The 22,293-nt window shown below is 35.5% G+C and overlaps 1 protein-coding gene across 3 annotated transcripts; it reads left to right on the top strand.

The window, feature by feature from the left end:
• Positions 1–13,905: 13,905 nt before the first annotated feature.
• Positions 13,906–22,253, top strand: LOC105059889 (uncharacterized). 3 transcript variants are annotated; one of them, XR_003798398.2, is made up of 3 exons: positions 13,906–14,243; positions 14,316–14,881; positions 20,993–22,253. XR_003798398.2 is itself a non-coding variant. In XM_010943384.4 (2 exons), exons 1-2 carry the CDS (start codon positions 13,927–13,929, stop codon positions 14,824–14,826), a joined length of 828 nt encoding a protein of 275 aa, XP_010941686.1. In that variant the 5' UTR covers positions 13,906–13,926; the 3' UTR covers positions 14,827–14,882. The 3 variants fall into 3 exon arrangements, 1 of the variants encoding a protein (XP_010941686.1); XR_834341.4 differs by lacking the exon at positions 20,993–22,253 and adding an exon at positions 16,451–16,903 and having other exon boundaries at positions 13,908–14,243; XM_010943384.4 differs by lacking the exon at positions 20,993–22,253 and having other exon boundaries at positions 14,316–14,882.
• The last annotated feature ends 40 nt before the right edge of the window (positions 22,254–22,293 follow it).

Here is a 22,293-nt window from a genome sequence, read left to right on the forward strand (position 1 = left end):
GGCTAAATAGCAGTTCTTCTTTCATACTTATAATCATAGCAGGATCCATGGAATTTGTATTTAGCCCTAACAAGTTGAGCCCAAAGGGAGGAAGGCTGAAGGACCACCTACATGGCTAACTTACATAAACAAAAGAACTTACATTGAGTTAACGATTGAAACCCGAGCCCCCTATTAGTTTTAGGCATACAAACCTTATCCCATGCAATAGAATGGAAAGCATGCCTCTCCGATGGGTGACCCAAAAAAAAAGATCTAATCTCCCTCTCAAGTTTACACAAAATAAATATAGGAACATGCATCAAGGAGAGAGCATAAAGAACAGACTGAATCAATGTGATTCGATCCACTAGAAATAAAACCCGCCATTTTCAAGCAGCCAACTTGTTGGAAGTTTTTGTAAGAATAAATTGATAATCAAATGTGCAAGAGTACATATCTAATAAAGGTGCCCCTAAATATTGTCAATTTCTTCTTTGTTTCGAAATATGAAGCAGCTCCTTTATTTGATGTCGAACTTCACGCTCAGTACCTGGAGTAGACATAATATAAGATTTAGTAATATTTATGGATTGGTCTGAGTAAGTAGTATAAGCATTTAAAATAGTTAATAAAGAAATTGCATCTCTCAAAGTAGCATGGCCAAAAATAAACAATCATCTGCATAAAAGATATGAAAAACTTCAAACCCTCTTCAAACTTTTTAATCATGTAGTAGATGCATCTGAGTTGCAGTATGAAAAAATTTAAAGAAAACTTCAACATATATAATGAACAAATATGGAGATAATGGGCAATCTTATCTAAGACCTCTAGAAGTACGAAAGCGAGAAGTTTCAGCTCTATTAACAAACAGGATGAATTGAGGATTACAAATGCAACCTTGGATCCATGATGTACATTGAGAGGGGAAGCCCATTTGAGTGAGGATTTGAAACAAAAAAGGCTAATGCACCTTATCGTATGCTTTTTCCATATCCAATTTAATCAACATAAGAGGCTTAGTGCGAGGAGTGAAAGTGAAAGAGTACATAATTTCTTGAGCAATCAATAGATTTTGAGTGATATTACGATCTGATACAAATGCATCCTGTTCCTTAGACATGAGATTTGGTAAAATAGTTTTAAGCCTGTTAACCAAAATCTTCATAATAATCTTATACACAGTGTTACATGAACTAATAGGACGATAATCACTCAGAACCTGAGGATTAGTATTTTTTGGGATGAAAGTAATAAAAGTTTTGATCCAAGAATCTGGCAAATTTCTGAGAGAAAAAAAAAGACACCGCTTTCAAAATATCAGATTTAATAATCGATCAAAAATATTGAAAGAAACAGACAGAAAAACCATCAAAGCCCGGAGCCTTGTCAAGATGTAAATTCATAACAACATTTTCAATTTCATCCACTATGATATGTTGGATTAAATTAGATCTTTGAGTAGAAGATGACACAGGAAAGGTGATTGATAAATCCAGCTAGGGCACTCCATCACAAGCCATCCATCAGTTTTGAAAATGATGTATCAACATATTTTGAATAGTTGAAGGATCATTTATGATATCACCCTGAGGCGAATATAAGATATGAACCCGATTTCATCTTCTACGCAAAATTGTAGAATAATGAAAGTATTTGGTATTAGAATCCCCCTCTTTAAACCAAGTAATATGAGATTTTTGGTGCCACATTAGCTCAATATGATGCAAAATCAGATTATAGTCTCGAAGATAAGATACGAGAAGGGAATGAAGATTTGAAGGTAGACTCCCTCATTGAGATTTCTTAATTTGTAGATCACAAATCAGGTTATATAATTACCTGGCTCTAGAGTTTAGATTACCAATAGAATATTTTCAAGAGTTTAAAGCATGACAAACCTTTTTTAAATATAACGTGATCTTATCAATAGGAAAATAACTATTAAAACCATTCCAAGCTTGATGGACAACTTTTGCAACTTTAGGATAGGTCAACCAAAATTTTTCAAAATGAAAAGGATGAGGTTCACTATTAATTTTATCAGTAATAGAAAGAAGAATGAGGCAATGATCTGAGACAAATCGAGCTAAATGAGTTACAAAAGGCTTCGGATACTGATTTAATCAGATACTAGAAGTAAAGGCTTGATCTATATATTTTCAAATCCTCACAGAATCCAAACAATTATTACACCAAGTGAAAGAAGGATCAGAAAAATCAAGATCGATAAGACCAGTAGATCGAAGAGAAGTATGAAATTCTCTAACATCCCTATTAATAGTATTTTTTTTTTCTTTTTTTGTCAGAAACATTTAGAATACAATTAAAATCTTCAACAAAAAGCAAAAGAACCTGTAATACCAAAATATTCCGAACCTGAGATCAAATAAAATACCTTTGAAACACAAAGGTGCTAGCATAAACAACTCTTAAAATCCAAGACGAGACATTGTTCAAGAAAATAACATCAAAATCAACCTGTCTATCAATATGGTAGAAATCTATGGAATCTAATCTCTTTTTCCAAATAATGATGATACCGTCAGATAATTCATTTATAGGTATCATGTAAATATCCTAAGCTTGCCCAAAAAACTTACAAATGCGATTAACCGTAGTCTCATCAAGACAAGTTTCCAAAAAACACATTATGTCTACATTATATTATCTTAAAAGTAATTTTACAAAATTAGCAAAGGGAGGCTTTGCCGCACCCCGACAATTCCAATTATCATCTTCATGAGAAAGTTTCATGACGCTGATCCTCCACACTAGAATCAACCTTATTATTGTCCTTTGGTATAGCCCCATCCCCTTGAACCATACGAACGTTAACAAGAGAAGTAGAGTTAATATTACCATGAAGAACACTTTGAAGGTTGCGACAAACTTCATCGTGAGAGAAAATTATCTGTAACTAGTAGGAGGGAGTAGTATTTTCCACAGTCACATGTGATTCATCTTGAGTTTCATCCGACGCATGCCTTACAAACCAGCATTAGTTTGGATGTCGTAACATTAACTGATTTCCATACTTTCACAATTGCAGATTTGTTTCTCAGTCCAATGAGCTATTATCACCCCCATCACCTATATCATCCACCTCATTTGATTTCTTTACTAAAAATTTTGCTTGCGGTGGGGAAGAAGAGCTTGAATGGTATGCTGCTTATTGGAGATCTTTTACATTTACCTTTTCCTTTCTTCACCTCTATTGGACTAGCGCTAAAAACCATCACATCAATAACTTTTATATTCCCAGATTCTTGTAAATCTCTAGAATTTTTCTCCATTAGGGGAGAGAATTTAGATATAGTTTGAGTATTCACTACTACAAAATAAAACTATGACAGTATTTTTTCAACCACTGTGGTAGCCCAAAAAGTCGCTGCCATAGTCACGACAGTGGTTAGACAACCGCTACCATTATGGTCGTTGCCGTAGATCCATAGCAGCGATTTTTTTGGATACGACAGTGATTGTGTCAATCACTGCCATAGAAAGATATGACAGTGATTTTGCAATTGCTGCTATGGCAACCACTGCCATAGAGGCTATGGCAGTGGTTGTCCAACTACGGCAGCGGTTATGCCAACCACTGCAAAATGGTTGGTAGGTAATGGATGATGGCCAACCAATGGATGGGAAGGCAGACGGCAGTGGTGGGCCCACCCGTCGAGGTGGAGATGACTGTGAGGGGCGGCGGCGATGGGGCCCAATAGAGAGAAATCGTGAAATGCTTAAGCCCACGCTGTAGCTGGTTGAAAATCTAAGTTATTATATACAGATCATTCATTTCTTCCACAATCGATGTAGGACTATCACAATCAATCATAAGTTGGATCTATGGCAGTGGTTATAGATAACCGCTGCTACACGTCAATCTATAGCAGTGGTTATGGATAACCACTGTCGTAGGTCCAATTTATAGCAGCGGTTGCTGATAACTGCTGTCATAGATAGAGATATGATAACGGTTATAACTAATCACTGCAATAAGTACGATATGACAGTGGTTAGTAAATCACTACCATAGACCTATAGTAGTGGTTATTACGCAACCGCTACTATAGAGACAGAATATAATTTTTTTTATTTTTCTCTGAATATGATATAATTTTAAAATTTAAAGTCCATCTTCATCATTTATTATCTAAATAATTATCATTAGAGTATAGTCACAAAAGATCACTTCGATCTGACAGCTCTAGATATGTCGATCATTAAAATTTAATTTCGATGAGTACGCATGATGATCTGATAGATAGAGACCACCGATGGATCCAAAAATTTACAATAATGATCTCAATGATATTTATATTACACTATCAAAATTTTATTTCAATTGGATATCATTATCATGATCAATTTAGCGTGGGATGATTTAGACCGTTAAATAAAAAATGAGTGATGAAAAGGTCAAACGATATTCGATTATAAGATAATTTTTTAGATAAATAATTTTTACTACTATTTTGGTCATTTATATGATGATGATCGTAAAATTCAAACTGTACATATATGAAAGATCTAAAATTATATGTCGCTTACTACTCATTTTTAAATTTCTTAAGTAATTGTACTTATGCTTTTGTAAAATATATCCAAATGGATTCAAACATATAAGCATGATTTAAATTTTATAATTACTATCGTATAAATAATTTAAGTACTAATAAAGATTATTTATCCAAAAAATTATCTCAATCGAACGTCAATTGATCCTGTGATCATTCATTTTTCATTTAACGATCAAAATCATTCCATGCTAAATTGATCATGCTAATGATGTTTGATTAAAATAAAATTTTGATAGTATACTATAATCATCAAGATCATCATCGTAAATTTTCAGACCTATCGGTAGTCTCTATCTATCAGATCATCATACGATCATTTATGGTCATCGAAATCAAATTTTAATGATCGATAAAGCTAGGGCTATCAGTTCGAGACGATCTTTGTGAGGATATTCTAATAATAATTATTTAGATAATGAATGATGAAGATATATTTGAAATTTAATTTTACTATTATAAATTCACGTAATCATCCAAAATTATTTGTAAGTATCGATTAAATTTTTTTAAAACTCCAATTTGAGGAATAAAATGATATTTTTTTATAAAATTATCATCACAGCTACATAAATCTCAAAAAAGTTATATGAAATCAAAAAAAATTTACTGAAATCTAACCTCTAGGTCAAAAGTTATGAAATGATAAAATTTTTACCTACGACAGCGATTATAGTAATCGCTGTTGTAGATCCGATCTACCACAACGGTTACGAATAACCACTATCGTAGGTCACCTACGGCAGCGGTTATTTATAACTGCTGTGGTAGATATAATCTACGGCAGTAGTTATAGTAATTGCTGCTGTAGATCTGACCTACAGCAGCAGTTATCCATAACTGCTATCGTAGGTTATGCTTATCACGGTGGTTTCAAATAACCGCTGTCATAGGTCAAATCTATGACAGCAGTTATTATGCCTACCACAGTGGTTACGAATAACCGCTGCCGTAGGTCTAACCTACGGCAGTGATTACGAATAACCACTATCGTAGGTTCCATGATAGCGGTTTTAGAAATCGCTGCCATATAAGCACTGCCATAGTCTTTTTTTGTAGTAGTGATTGCTCATCTCTTTATTTTTGTCCGGCATCTGAACATATTTTGCAGGCTTCTTTGGCTGGAGCCATTCATTGATGGATCGATCACTAATAGGAGCAAAGAATCGAGATTCTTTTGTTGGTTTCAGTTAGGACACCGGAGTAACTGGTATTCGTGCTGTCCTTATCCAAGGCCCAAATAATAACTCATCATTTTCAGTCTTGGCAGAACATTCGCAAGCATCCTGAGTCACCTCTATGCACCCACAACTGTAACAGATATCCAGTAGTTTCTCATGCTAGAATTGCTGCTAAATTACCTCGTCGCATAGTTTAATTCTAGCTCATGGGCATATTGGCTTTTTAGCATCCATCAAAACACTAACCCTTGCATAGCCCATTCTAGTAGATTTTACCATCCACTCATCTAAAAACAAAGGAGTACTAGCTTGAGAAGCAATTTTTAAGATTTTACTTTTGTCCCACAGATCCAAAGGGAGGTCCAAAAGCCAAAGCCACACTCACAGGTGATTGACCGTATCCCTTCCTGATCTAAATTTTGGTCTCCAGGGCTTAAGGGCAAGCAGTTGCCCAGCTAACGACTATGGACCCTTAGCAAGGATCCGACATTTAGCCTCTTCTGAAGGGCACTGAAATAATAGTAGCCCTTGAGACATAGCAGACACATAAAATTCACCTTGCAAATTCCATCGTGTTCATATTTCTTTCTCAACAAATTCTATAAGAAAATCCCTCCCTAGAAACTTACCTATTAATGCAGAATGTAATCATTGCGAAGCTGGTTTGATTTTATCGTCTGAGAAATGGATTACCTTAGAAAATCTCTGCTCCAATTGTTCGATTTGAGCGTCAATGGTCCTCATCATCTTCCACCAAAATTTTTTTTGCCCTTGAACTACATGTGACCACTGACAATTCGGATCCACCATTAGGCTTTTCGGTTGAGAAGCAGACTCGGGCACCTTGTCCGCCAACGAAGGAAGTACCCTTGGTGATGAAGATGATGCTTCCAGTAGAGAAGCTGATATGCCTGTCGAATGAGCAAGAGTCCGTTGAAAAAGAACCTCCCTCGCTTGACTATGGACCTTCTTACTCATGTTTAGGGCCAATCAAGGAGAAGAGAAGCCTAATCCACTTCAATTTCTCCTTATGATCATTCTTTGTACCCTCAAAAGCAGAACGATTGCCTCGATTATCATACCTGCTGTCCGAGCTTCATTGAGAAGCTAGCAATACCTCCGCAATAGAAAGGAGGACACCCTTCCCAATGGAAAACGAGATTTGGACCGATCCGGTAGGATCATAGTCCATGAATGCACCTATACCACCGATGGAGACAGACGGCCAAAACCCTAATACAAACTAAGGTGAAGACAAAAAAAAAAGCTTTTTTCAGTCGTTGGAGTTTCTCACACTAACCTTTCTCACTCTAGACTCACAACAACATCATTATTGTTGCATCTCTTTCAACCTTATGTGGTTGCAAGCAAACTCCCATAAGAGCCCTAGGGCCAGCCCCATTGTTTTGTAGACTGATTATGGAACCTGTAAATTGTATTGTAAACTTTTTAGAGCATACCTAGCTTTTTTCTACCGTCTGGGGATTTCCATTGTTTCCATTCATCATCCATCATTTGTGAAAGTTTTACAAGTGATTTATGTTCTGATAAGTTCATTAAATATTCCGGCCTTTGTTTGCATTTGACTCATGAAATTGTCAAGAGACTTCAGCTCGTTGCAGTCTGAGGATGAGGAAGAAGGGTAGCCAATATATATTAGGAGTAAATTACAATGGTTTTGGAGTGTTGGTTTAGAAAAATGGCTCACTAAAAGGATATCATAGCCGGAATTACCCCACATGACCATACCCACCCAAATCATATGCTTGTCAGCTTGTGTGCTGCGATCAGTTTACCGCGAGTTATGGATGATTATGTTTGTTGTGTGCTTTAGTTATATTATATTTGTACATAGCTACAAAAAATGGAAGCTGACTACTCTTATTTGTGTTGCTGAAGCTAACCTAAAATATTGAGAGTTTTACTTCCAAGTGCTGTGTTTGCTGCAACACCAGTATGACTACGGATTCTTCCTTCCAAGGATTTTTTTTTTAAAATTTTGGAGAAAAGGGAAGAAAATTTCTAAAGCATATTAACAAATTGATAATTAGGAAAGAATTTCTCTAAGATTTCTAAGTTTTTAATGGAAACTGGACTAGGATAATATTAAACCATATCCATGTAAATGCCTCCTAAATTTTCATATTGCCATTGAACATTAAAAAATCATTTTTTATATTGATTTAATTTTTTAATTCTTAGCAAATGAGCGAAGCTTAAGTCAAAACCTCTGCTATGGTATTTGTATGTCTTCAAAAGTTGCTACCAGATAGTCACAACTCTGGAATTCAGGAACAATTTGGCTGAGGCATAAAGATTTGGAATTCAAAAATAACTAGTGGATTATGGTTGCTAGAGAAGAAAAATGAAATTTGGGAATGCAGGCTTATAAATTAAAATAATTTTTAAAAAATTCGATACTAATATGATAACAATTTAAAAAATTATCATCCTAGATAATAATTTAACATTAAATTACTTTATTACTTTCAATTAATTTTTTTTGTGACATTTGTTTAGATATATCTATTGTCCATTTATAAACATAGCAACAAAAGTAGTGCCATCACATTAATAAAAATGTCACAATAAATTTGCCAAATCCTGTTTATATCAATATTTATTGATAAATGCTGGGACAAAATACTTGTAGCGATTTACTGTAAACATGATTATAATAAATGAGACAATAAACCATAATTCTTGTAGTACTCGTAGCACTATAATTAGACCCCAGCTCTCAAAATTTTCTAGCTATTCTCGATCTCTTATCTACTTGGCAATTTTTTTTGATGGCAATTCTATTTATTCACTTCCTATACGGCGAATCACTTGAATACATCATCATCTACTTCCAAGTACCCCGAGAGAGTGGAAGAGAAGAGACAGGAGCAACTAGGCATTGTCGAGAGGTCTTAGAATATGATATATTTTAGGACTCGTTTAGCACATAAGAAAAATTTTTCATCTCAAAAAATAGCTTTTCAAAAAATTATCTCCTGATATATTATTTTTTAAGAATAAAATTTTGACATATTTGATTGATTATGAAAAAATAATTTATTGTAGAGTAGTTTATATTTAGCTGAACATTCATTTTTTTAAAAAAATTATGTAAAATATCTATTATATTCTTAGTAGATATAAAACCATGCATTTTTACTCCTAAACTTTATATAATATTAATATTATATTTATACTAATATAAATATAATATTAATATATTATAATATAATGTTAGATCATAATAATTTATTGATTTAATATAATACTAATATGTTAATATTATATTAATATTTTAATATAATAAATTTATTAATATACATATAAATATAATATTTATTAATATAAATATTATATTAATATTAATAAAAATATTATATTTATGTAAATATTAAAATATAATAAATATTATAATATTAAATATTAATGTTAATATTATATTTATATAAATATTAAGATAATATTAATATAATATTGTATCACTATTCAGTATTTCATCCAAACCATCCATTGATATTTTATAAAATCTTAGCCGTAGATTTTAAAAAGATATTTTAGAAAAAAAATACCACCACCTCCCATCCCATGAAAAGTATCGAAATCCATCTCCCCCATGGATTTTCACTTCTCATGAGAATAGCTTTTTTCGCTCCCTTTCTTTTTAAAACTCCAGCCAAATAAGAAGCTTTCTTTTCACTTTTCAAAAACTAACTCTCCTCCCCACTTTCAAAAACTGACTCTCCTCCTCACTTTTCATCAACCAAATGAACCGTTAGAAAACAAATAGGATTTGAACAGGATCAACTTAGGAATGGACCTATGAAGGCCAAGCTTAAACCTAAATATTGAGGTTAGGAGGTCTAACCTTGGTCCGCACCCATTAGCAGCTAATGATACTAAGGAGGAGAGTGCACCTTGTCTTGCTTCCTTTTACCTCAACCTAAATCCCAAATCCCTCTCAAGTCTTTATCCTCTCTTTCTTTCTTTCTTCTTCTTTTTTTTTTTTTTTTTGATAGGACAGAATACTCACACCATACAAATATGAATATAACCAATAAGATCAGAAAATAAAATATCCCAATTGAAAAAGATTAAAATAGCAATAACTGTTCATAGAGCTTCTTCAAAGTATTCAGTTACAAATTCAACAACCTAATCCGCAGCACTATCCGTATACATGCCTAAGTGCAATCGGGGGCCTCCTAATGTTGGAAACAAATGGATGTTCCGAGGCAGGCCCCGCCCACCCCGTCTCTCTTTGGTTCCTTACCCATGTAAGATACTTAGACAGCAACTCCAATGAAATTTGGGTGCTTATTCGGGGCGTCATAAGCAACTAAAAAAGTGCATTATAATTTAAAGCTCATGACCTCTTCAAAACAAGAGCAAGATACGTAACATAAACCAATTGGTTTCAAGTGATATTGTTTATTTAATCAGTAAATTATTGTAGGGCTTTGTTTATCCACTAATCAAACGTGTGTATAAGATGCCTGAATATCATTTTTTTATGTCATTGATTTGGCTCACTATGAATCAAAATGTTCAAACATTCGTTTCAAGTCATCTTTATCCAAAAGATTGAGTGGGACAACATCATTTGACCAACATTTTAGTTTTTCCATGCCAAGTATTACATATCACTTAAAATTGTTTGCTTCTGCTCTTGGAATCATTTTTCTTAGATTTTATCTATTTAAAAATCTGAAATATTAGAGTATAAAATCTTTAGACTCCAATGATCAAGTTGGTAAATGCAAGCATCTTTTACAAGGTGCGTGCCTATCTTGGAATCTTGCCTTCACCATAATAGAAGGAGGTGGGGCTGGACAGCTGCCCCTCCACAAGTTGGAAAAGATAAAAGAGTATAAAATTTAGGCATATTAGTAACAACCACTCCAAAGTTAAAAGCGCTTAAATAAATTTTAGTATTTTTCTTCTTTCCTTCATACAATATTAATTGCCATTATATGCTATTATAAGTAAGAAAAAAAAAAAAATCCTTAACTCGAATTGCAAAAGCATTGTACATGTTTTAGATTCTTCCGACAAACAAAATCACTATCTATGAACTATTATGATAGTTCAGCAAGAAAGGCAAGAGTTAAAATAAATTTCTATTTTGAAAAAAACCAAAACCAAGCAAAAAATAATTAACACGATGCCAAGAATATACTGATGATTGAAAATTTAAAAAGATCCTCACATTATAACTAGATGTCAATAAAAATATTATGCTAGGGATATAGGATCCCCAATATCAATCATCTGTAAATTAAAATTTAGATTTCCAAGAAACAATAAATAATAATTGAAATTAATATTTTATAAAAACTAAAGAAGATAAAATTAATAAAACATGACAAAATTTCATTCTTTACAAAAAAAATTCAGAAAATACCAGAAATCTTCACTTAGCATGATCCGGAAACAAAGTGGTATGTGAAACTCAAGAATTGTAAGTATTGGTTGTTAGAACATTCTGTTCTTAGTACATAGAGATCAGCTTATAACAAATAAAGCACATGTTTGTACATGTTGTGGGCTAACCTGCCGACCCAGAGTGACTCGATGAAATTGTGCCGAATGCAGATCCGGGACCTTGACTCCGCGTCAATTTCAAATCATCAACTCAACTTTTTACATGAGTGAAGTCTGCAATGACATCCACAACTAATAATTTTGGTACCAAATTGACGGACATATTTTTTTTTTTTAATAAATGATCAAAACATAGTCCAACAATCTAGAGAGTCACGTTTAATAACTTACAGATTCCAACTATCAATCTATGGCTAAATTTCTTTATAAAAAAGGTAGGAAAAGAAAACCTTCGAATAAGAAATATTTTTAGGAAGAAAAACTCTCGCATGAGAAAAGCTATCTCTCTCGTCATTTTTTTTTCTCCTCTATTATTCCCGAACTCTAACTAATTTAGCCATCGAAGGGTCTCCGTCGGAATGCCCCCGGCAAATGTAGACTTCTTTTACAGATTTTCTCCGACATTTTGAATCCCGAACGATATATAGCTTTAGTCACGTCAGCATCTGGTTGGAGTCTCATAGCAGTAGTACATATGAATTTTAATAGGTGACCACCTAGTGTCACAAATAAAAGTCCTAAATAAACTAGAAATTAACAAATTTTCTATCTAAAAACAACATACAAAGAGTTTCTTAGAGTTTATCTAAGCAAGTGCTTGCAAGCCATCTTAAGTAGTTACGGTGCATGTTCTTATGCTCAAGGCTGCTAAATATCTTACATAGGATAACTTAGTTAATATCTAAATTCTAAAAAAATAAAAATAGTTAAGTTATAATTAATGCTATTAAATGACTATTTCTCATCTTAGTCTCTTCACGTAGAAGTGTTTCTCTTTTTACTCCTTTCAAAGTTCTTCGAGTCAACAAGTTAGTACAAGTGGGTCTCATTATATATACCATCTCTATCCCTTGTTTTCTTGTTCTCAAAGTCCAGTAACCTAAGAATTCCTTGTTTCAACATTTAAAGAGAGTTTTATCAGAAAAACTATTAGAGTTATCATCAAATATATTTTAAATCTTTAATGGAGTCACCTAAAGACTAGCTTATTTTTGGATTTAAAAAATTATAAAATTAAATCAATTTATATAGTTTAAGTATTTTACTATATCTTTAATACCAAGTTATAGAAAAACTTTGTATCTCAACTTTTTAATTGTAATCATAATCAGCAATACATATATTAAATTATTTATTTATTTATTTATTGGTGATATAATTTATCTAGTAGATACATATTCATGTTAAAGAACTTTGTGAACCTCCGAATTCCACGTTTAAGTCTATTTGAAGTATATTGCAACTTTTGGTATGTGGTCCATGATTTAGTGATGAACTAAAACTTAGATGAATTTTTTACAATGTGAATAATACAAAATGATTTATTCACAATCTTTATTTCTTACAATTTACTAGGGAAAAGACCATGAAAATAATGTAAGCTAACAACCCATGTGCTATATGTACATAAATCACCAATGAAAGCACAAAGCTCTGAAGTTCTCCAAAGATTCTTCCATCCTAAGGTCAAGAAGAATATCCATCTTGGTATGGCCTCAATGGGTTCCAACATGTCAGTCCAAACACACTACTAGATATTTCTTTTGCAAAGTAATACCTTGTTAATGTATCTCCATATTTTTAAATTAGCCATGCCCATAGCAACATCAATAAGATAAGCCTCACCTAAAAGCAGGGCCGGTCCTGACATTTTTTAGACCTAGGGCTAAATGAAAAAATGAAACCTTCTCTATTAAAAATTAACATACTTTAAATATTAATTATCATTGAAAAATTAATCTACGTGCAATAATTTTCTATAGATATATTCGTTAAACAGTGTATAAAATCCAACATTAACCTATTTAATTATTTTTTTTGTTATAATATTGTAGAAAGCCATCCTTGCATCCTATTGGAACATCAATACAAGGTCTAGGCCTGGGGCCTGGGGCGGTCGCTCAGTTTGACCTGCCCCAGGACTGGCCCTGCCTAAAAGCATGATCCCCATGAGCTAAATGACAAACATCATGATCCCCAATAAGATAAACTTTCTAACCTGATTCAATCCCTTTTAGATTTTGTCTGAAGCCAAATCTAATCAAGCCACTGGACGCACAACCCAGAACCCACTCAGATTAAACCAGAACCAAGTTATACTAGATCCAGACCTAAACTAAATTGGATCCAATATTGGACTAATAGGTTCATACTAGGTCAAAATTCAAACAATTTTTTGCCGAGAGCTAGCCCATGTTGGCCTAATCCAAGCAACCCTAGCTACACCTACTAGGAAAAATTGGCATCCAAACATCCTCCTATGGCCTACGCTCGACACAATCCAGCCGACTGGAACCCACGGGCGCAACATTAATTTAGACCCAGTCCTACTTTCTTTCTAAAAGAATTAAAGTATTTTAAAGAAATTTAAAAATAAGATGAGGTTTAAAATGTAAGAAAATCTAAAATTATCTTTGTTAAGGACTAATCCGAAAAATCCCATCCAATCCAATGCCACGACCGTACTCGTTGCAGCGTTCGAAACCACGAAACCGGCTCCCGCCCTCTCAACCATAGAAGCCTGAGAGGGAAAAAAAATATATATATAAAAAAGAAAGAGGAAAAGGAGATTTAAGAAAATGGCCTTTTTTCTTCCCAAAATCTCGTCCTCTCCCCTCCTTCCTCACCCCTGCGCTTCCCAAAATACCCCTCCGAGGCCCTTCCTCTCTTCTTCTCCTCTCACCAATCTCGAGCCCCCGCCCCTCCGCGATGCCACGCGCGAGAAGCCCCCGGCGCTGCACGGCAAGCCCCCCGCCGCGTTGCACGAAACCAGGAAGAAGAGCGAGAAGAACAGCGATAAGGACGAGTTCTATCTAAACCTTGGCCTCGCCGTCCGCACCCTCCGCGACGATCTCCCTTCCCTCTTCTCCAAAGACCTCAACTACGACATCTACCGGTATAAACCCTAGCGTTCGATCTGCTACTACGCCTAAAGTTACGATCTTTACCCCTTTTCCTGATTTTTCAGGGATGATATCACCTTCATCGATCCACTCAATACCTTTCACGGGATTGAGAACTATAAATTGATCTTCTGGGCGCTCCGATTGCATGGCCGGATATTATTTCGGGAGATTGGGTTGAAGATTTCTCGGGTTTGGCAGCTGTCGGAGAACATGATCTTGATCCGGTGGGAGCTGCAGGGAGTCCCCCGGGTGCCGTGGGAGGCGAGGGGAAGATTCCAGGGGACGTCGAGGTATCGATTGGATCGGAATGGGAAGATATATGAGCATAAAGTTGACAACTTGGCGTTCAATTTCCCCCGGGTGGCGGTCAGGACGGTGACCGTGATGGATTTGGTGGCTGGCACATGCCCACCGAGTCCCAATTTGACGTTTTTGGGGGAGGAGGTGGAGGGTTCTGGTGTTTTGAGGCCATGCTCGTGGATGAAGCTTTATCAGGCGGTGAGGGGGACTCTGGAGCAAGAGGAGCAAGGTTTGTTTGGGATTGGTATCGAGGGTTTTGTCACTTGTTCATAGCTTGGGCATTGGAAGAAAGCTAGTGGTGTATATATGAAGTGAAGGAAATGTTACGGTGAGTTCTCATGATATCAAAATGTATTATATTGAGAAATCTATGTGATATAGGACCTCTGAGTTGGGAACTTGCCTGTCTGATTTAATAACACAATAATACAAGCTTACACGTTTACATGGGAAATATATCTCCTTGTATGATTCATCTTCCCTTTTCATGGTGTTTCTAACTTTGTGTACTGGTCTTATCATTATTAGCTCAATTTTATGGCTAATATAGAAATATTTTTTGCTTTTACAACTTTTTGAGTGGTTTATTATGTGAAGTATTCTAATTTATTAAGTTTGGAATGAAGAAATTGTTCTTTATTCATCTCATGCAAAAATTAATGGTGCTGGATGAGTTTTTGCTTTTGTTTGATCTTTATAAGGACTTCTTGCCTCAGTTTCCATTCAAAATTGTAGGCCAACACTATAAATCCATTTGACTAGAGCTAGTAAAATTTTCAGAAGCAGCAAGCTTCTTATCTTTCCTTGAAAATAGTTATCCTCCTCCTTTCATAAGCTAAAAGACATTGCAAATTGAATTGGAAAAATTTAGTCTGTAATTTATCTCTTATTCCAACTTTTTAGGAAGTCTATCATGAAGGTGGGAAAAGTAATGACCACTCTGATTTACCTCAAGGAAGAACCTTTTTCATATGAAATGTTGATTTTGAACAAAGCTCCATATTTTGCAAACATGGTAGTTGTTAAAGGAGTCTAACTTGTCTCCATATTGCATAATTCTTATGGGAATATTCTGAGACTGGATTATTGGTGATTGTGGCTTTTTTTTTTTTTTGCTATGTCAGAAGTAATCATTTAGTAGACCATTTTAGAGGCCATATATGTAGGATTGGTTTATGTTGTTATCTTTCAGCCTAACTGATCACATATAGAAGTGAACTAATTAGAATTGTGAATCGCTAAATGTTGAAGCAAGTTTCAGAAATTTAATTTGGTTTTGGCTGAACTAACGAAGCTTCAGTTTTGTCAGATTTGGTAATGGTTCCAAATCTATATAGAATGTGAAGCTCATAATGTTTCAGGCAATTTTGACTAGATTTGGAATCACTTGAAACAAACTAAAGCATTTAGTATACAGCCAGTGTGAATGTTAGCTGAGCCTGAAAGATAAAACCTGACACAGAACTGTCAATATTATGGCCAACATAGGAGCAAAGATCGAACACACGTTTATTTTGTTGATATTTAATAAGGCAGAGACATTGAGTAACAAATCAAGTGCATGAGGGTTTAGATTGTGGTTGATTGTGGCATTTAATGCAATGTGTACCCTTCATGTATCAACTAATGGACTCTTACAATGTCAAATTGAATATTTGCTTCTGTTTTCTGGTTTTTTACATCTAAAATATACTTGTTTTTGGAGCCTTTGCTTATTGGATGATGTTGTCTAGTTCTCTTCCACCATTTCAACACATATCCTTGCAACATCTATGACTCAAATGGGATAATATATTTTGTCTTCCTGTTTATTTGTTTAGTTGTCTTCTCATTTTTTCTTTTTCTTTTTCTTTTTTTTTTTCACTAATATTGTAATTTTGATTGGAATATTCAATAGGAAAACAGTAGTGGACTTGTTAAGGGCTTCTGATCTTCTATTGCACTATGTTTAAGCACAAAAGAAGATGACATGGAAATGCAGATTTAGCAATTGAAGAAGTTGATCTGAAGGGGAGACAAGACTGGAGAAGCACTGACAGAAATTTAAGGATTTAGAGAAGAGAAGCTTTTAGCCACAAAAGTTTTCTCCTTTGTTAGAGCTTTTCTCATATCTTGAAGGATGATGCTACGTATATTCTTGTATATTCTATCATAATGAAGCTTATATGTGTTGACCAAACCGTAATTCTTGAGGAGGAGGCCCATGATATAGGGTCCTGCAAGGTAATTATGAAAATCTTGTCTAGGATGTTGTGATCGTGTTTAGTGGTAAATTAAAGCAAAGCGAAGGCATGTAACAATGTTGATCTTCTGGGCCGTAATAGAGGGGATGGGTGTTGAATTTGGTGAAGTAATTGGATTTAGTGTTTAGCATTCTCTTGTGGTTTTTCCGATTAGTTAACTGATTTTTCTGAAGTGTTAAGATGATCTAGGAAGGATTTGATAATTATTTTATGTTGGAATATGTGGGGACTATTTTCCTGTGGTGATGTTGCATTACTATCTAATGGAAATTTTTGTTGATATTGGTGGAGCTTATGTTCGATTTAGTTGATCTCTATTAAATGCTTTACCTATGGTAATCTAGGAGATTAAAAATATGACTAGGACCCTTTTATGAATATTTCCAATTAATATTTAACATGTAAAGCTTGTCCATTCTTGTTATAAGAAGGATTATTTACTCTTGAAAGGTGGTTTTATATAACTTTTATTATGTACTGATTTTGAAAGTTTCCAACTGTTGCTCTGATCAGAGCAATAAGTGATTCAGGGGCAGGAGTTGGGGAGGGAAAATGTTCCTTTATTCCATTAAGTGTTCTCTTCTTTAGGGGCTGTTTCCTAGGCTGTAGCTGGACCTGCGGGCAAAGTCAGCTACGGCTATAACTCTGTCCAGCTGTTTGGTGGGCTACAACTCATTTAGTGCGGTAACTCGAGCTGCTAAAAGGATGCAGCTCATCATGAAATGGACGGTCCAAACTGTCCAAATATTTTTAAAATTTATACATTTTTTTTTTTTAATGCCCGCATGGTTAAGATAGATGACATCCAATTATGTACAGCATCCTACGATACTTTGGCAACTTGACCTGTGATCAAAATGATTGGGAGTTGAGCTAAAGCAGCTCAACGTGCATATCGGCATCTTAGATATGTTGGTAAGATATCGAGACTCTGCTTTCCAAACCTTGATCCTTCTCTCATACCTGCAGATGCCTCTTCTTCTCCTTGCCGTTGTAGACGGGGGCACCAACTCTTTCAAGTATCTTGTCCATGCCTTCACCTTTGGCTGCCTCCTCACCTCAACCTCTACATGGAGACCATCCTCCTTGGCCATAGCCATGATGCCAATGGCTGCTCCCCCATTATTGAACTCCCAGGCCCTCACTGCTCTCTGTTACCTGCACCTGTGCGATTGTCACCTCTGCATTTGAGACAGCCCCAACAAAGCTCTCCTCTCTCGGGCTTAAGGTCAAGTTTCTTACCAGTGAGGTGAGGGCTTCCATCAATTCCTTGCGGCCTTCAGGAAATATGTAAGACTTTGGTGGTGTGTGATTTCATGAAGGGGAAGAAATGGGAAGTCCAGATGTAACAGCCCATTGAGAATGGTGATCCACTCGCTGCCATATTGGGTAAAGAAGAGAATGGGAACAACTTGTTGATTCCATAAGGGGGAAGAGATCTAGAAGAGAATTCTAGTCATAGGATAGCAATGGCAACAACTGGGGTTTTCAGGAGGCCTTTTCATGATGGGATTTTTATCAAAAGAAGATGAGATGAGATAAACAGTCGTGGAATGCAGGAAAAAAAAAAAAGGAGCTCTACGACTAACTGGTAGGCTTTCCACTCCTCTTCAGGTGTGATAATATCTTTTACAAATTTGACCAAGCAAAAGAAAAGTCGCTATGGCAACTTTAGTTGTACCCAGCCAAACGGAATATAAAAAATTACATGCAAGTTGAATTGCTGCAGTTCTAGCCACATGTGGCTCTACCAGCAGTGCCTCTTCAACTGCAGAGAGCCAAACAAACGGCTCTTTAATGGAGAAGATTTGTGAAATGCTAAACTTGGAATGAAATAGGGTCATTATTAGGAGATTAGAGTGCTTTCTTTTCTTTTGAGTCTAAATCTTTTTCTATTTTTAAGTAGTTGAAAAGAAATTGACCTGAAGGAAGACCAGTTTGGGATGACCCACAAGAGCATAGATTGGTCTAAGTGGCGAGGGAAATTAGAGATTAGGCAAATATGTTACGTTGCTGTCCTGTCACAGAAAATAGAGTAGAAGAAGTGTTTTGATGAATGTGAATGACCTGGCTGGTTTCTATAATTGCATATAACTTTGGAAGGCTCCAAAGGATGTTGGGAAACTAAATTTGAAGTTTGCAAAGGGTTCCAAGTGAGTTCATGTCTTATAACAGAAATTATGTTCATGCAGAAATTACAGGAAAAGTAAGGTTTAGGATAGTGAAAATAGGGATGCTATCAAAATGAATAGGAGACAATAGAAGAGAATAAGAAAGACTAAAAAGAGGGTTTTTTTTTTTTTGGTTCATACGTGTGCACGCACGCACACACGCGCGTGCACGCACACACACTCACAGAGAGAGAGAGAGAGAGAGAGAGAGAGAGAGAGGAGGGCAGGTCTGCCAGGGGGAACACTTTCTCAATTAAAAACTCACATGCAGCTCAATTCAAGGCTCCCCACTTTGGCTTTCCTAAACCTAAGTCGATTAACCCAATAAATTTTGAAAAAATAAATTGGGGATTGAGTGACTTGTTGATCAAGAAGCTTAAGGGCTAAGAGAAATACACAAGCAACATAAAAACCCAAGTTACTTAAGTAGCCACATAAATAAAATTCTAATTAAAGACGAGAGATACAGTCATACAGATTTATTACATGAAAAAAAATTTGGACTGTCCGATTGATGTGCCCGCATCTCCTCGATGCTCCTTGCAATTGATCTGGGCTTGAATCATCTGGCTCGTGATCTAGGCCCTTAGCTTGATCATGACTCCAATACTACCATTGAAATATTTAAGTAAAATTGGTGTTAAGAACTGAAGTGCATTATGCTTTGCATGAAGTAATGCTGTTTTTGGCTCAAATGTGACCTAAAAACAGACATCAATTTTATTTATTTCAATCAGCTTTATTGAAATAAATTTAGATTATTCTAGTCCAACTGGTACTCATTGGACATGTGTCAGGCTCTTTCTACACTAAACTTGATCATATCTTCATTCTTATTTCTTTCTATTTTATAATTAATATTTATTATATTAGGAGCCTTAAGGTGCAAGATTTAATTTATTTAGAAGACCATTCTTTTACCTTATTAGTGCATAAATTTTATGGGGTTGTAATTATTATCCACACGGCCATATTTACAATGTGCTCCCTTGTGCATGTGCTTGTGATTTGGAGAGGATAGAGAAGTAGGTGCAGGGTGGGGAGGGGGGTTTGCAGGTTGCAGCACAATAAGATTTTTTTTTTTTTTTTTTTTTTTTTTGAAGTGGTTGATCGCATAAGATTTCCATTTTAGTCTAGTTTTACTTATTAAACACTAAAATATCCCCTCCGGGAAGAGAACCATATGCTTTATTCTAGTTGTGTAGTTTTCTTAGATGGCTAATATGTATGGATGTATGTATGTACATATGTATGTATACAAATGGTCCAAATTGTTTTAAGAGTATTATCTGTCTAAAATCACATGTCGTATGTCATTACAAGCATCGTATAGTATATTTGATTCGAGCCCATAAATTTGAATCTGTGAATGTGGATGTGAATGGTGGCATCAAGAAGGATGATATATCACGTTAAAGAATGCCTGTGTAGGTGATAATGCATTGACAGTCATGTGTTTGTTTCCCTTCTAAGCATCATGTTGCATGCCCTAACCAAAACAATCCATTTTAACACAAGCTTTCCGAATGTTTCAATTTTCTTTATGAGCCCAAACATATGCAATGCGGTACTTATTGGAAAGGGCATAGAGTCAAGAGTCCAATGCTTTTCATGGAAATCAATTCTGAGTTTGGGGTATGGAGTTATGACTGATACGCTGATTGTTATGCAGAATGCTGAGTTTACATGGTATAAGGAATGGTTTGGTTAGAGCCTAGTTTAGTTCAGATCAAGGATACTCTAGCATGAGTTTTAGTCACGCATAAATGTGAATCTATGCATGTGGGATCAAGAAGGTTGATATCTCACCTTAAGGATAATTAGGAATGCGATAATGCATTGTCAATTATGGTTTATTTAAAGAATTGTTTTTTGATAAATTGGGCACTTCTAAATGTAATCATGGATTGTTGCCAAATCAAACTGAGGTGGAATATTAAATTTTTCTATATCTACTCACCTTTCCTAAGACCAATTACAAGACTTTTCCTTCAATCTCTTTAATGTTTTATTGTTTCTCCTCAGAGGCTGCTTCTATTTTCATTCTACACAAAGAAAATAAAGGACAAAGTAGATACCAAGACTTAAAGGCACGCTAACACCACAAGATGAAGGTATTCTAAGTGTCTGCACTTAACAAAAAGCATGTAGAGCCACAGGAAGAAGGCCAAGTGCTTTATTTATATGACTCATGAAATTTAGTTGAAAGAAGGCCAAATTCCAAGAGCAACATTTCTTATATGATGATAGGACAGCAAGACGAAAAAAGAAAAAAGCAAAGCAACCCTCAGTTATGTGGTTACAGGACATGGTCAATGATGAAAAATCTTGATATCAGTTGTAGGACAGAAAGCAATACTGTGAGAGGTAAACAGTGAGATGATCTGACAGGCCAAGCACAGTTAATGAGGGCAGCAAGCACCTTATAGTAAGCCATGTTTATCAGGTGTAGTGCTGGTAACCATATGCTTTTTTTTTCCTTTGGATGATAAATAAGGCAGATGGTACTTTCTTTGCTCTCATTCATCTCTGATAATAAAGGGCAAAGAATTGGAGTCTGAAGGTGTGGCTTCTGACTCACAAGTTTAATCAATTACAAAGAAAGGGTGTGGTTTAGAATGGTAACACTTGGACAAAGAAGTTATTGGTAGAGTGGCACGAAGAATGAACCGTAGCAATGCAGCAGTGGCACAGTTTGATTAAATTACTCATGATGGAAGAGCAACAACACAGTATGATACAACAGTGAATGAATCTATGCAGCAATCATGGGCTGGTACAACAGCAAGGAGAGTTATCAACAGTGGTGATGAATGGTGAAGCTTACAAAAGCTGGTACGGCAGTGGTGAAGTAGATGTGGAGCTGTTATGCATACTCTACTCTTGGCATGGCCGCAAGCAGTTATGAACCTGGCATTAAATGACAAGGCTCATGATCGGGACTTAGCAAACGGATATGAACGAGGCCTGGGGGCTGCCATACTGTCATCTTCGCTCAACATGGTGGTGAGCAGGGCTGTTGACACCACAATGAACCGCAAGGCTTAGGGCCAGGAAACAGTGAGTAGGCAACAAATGAGGCACAAGGGTGTCAGTCTGTGGTTTTCCCTGCATGGTGGCAATGCAAGAAGTGAAAACCTTTTTTTGTCTCGTTTATCATCATCCTTTTTGCAACAGCTAGCCTATGAATCTCTTGCAATATTTTTATCATTGAGATTCCATTAGGCCCCTAATTTTGTTTGACTTTCACAAAGATGATGGAGAAATACTGCTGATAATTTCTTGACGATCCTGAAGGATAGGTTACTGGAGCTTCTAGTAGATCC

Source organism: Elaeis guineensis, chromosome 10 (genome assembly GCF_000442705.2).
Source record: "Elaeis guineensis isolate ETL-2024a chromosome 10, EG11, whole genome shotgun sequence".
Classification (NCBI taxonomy): Eukaryota; Viridiplantae; Streptophyta; class Magnoliopsida; order Arecales; family Arecaceae; genus Elaeis; species Elaeis guineensis.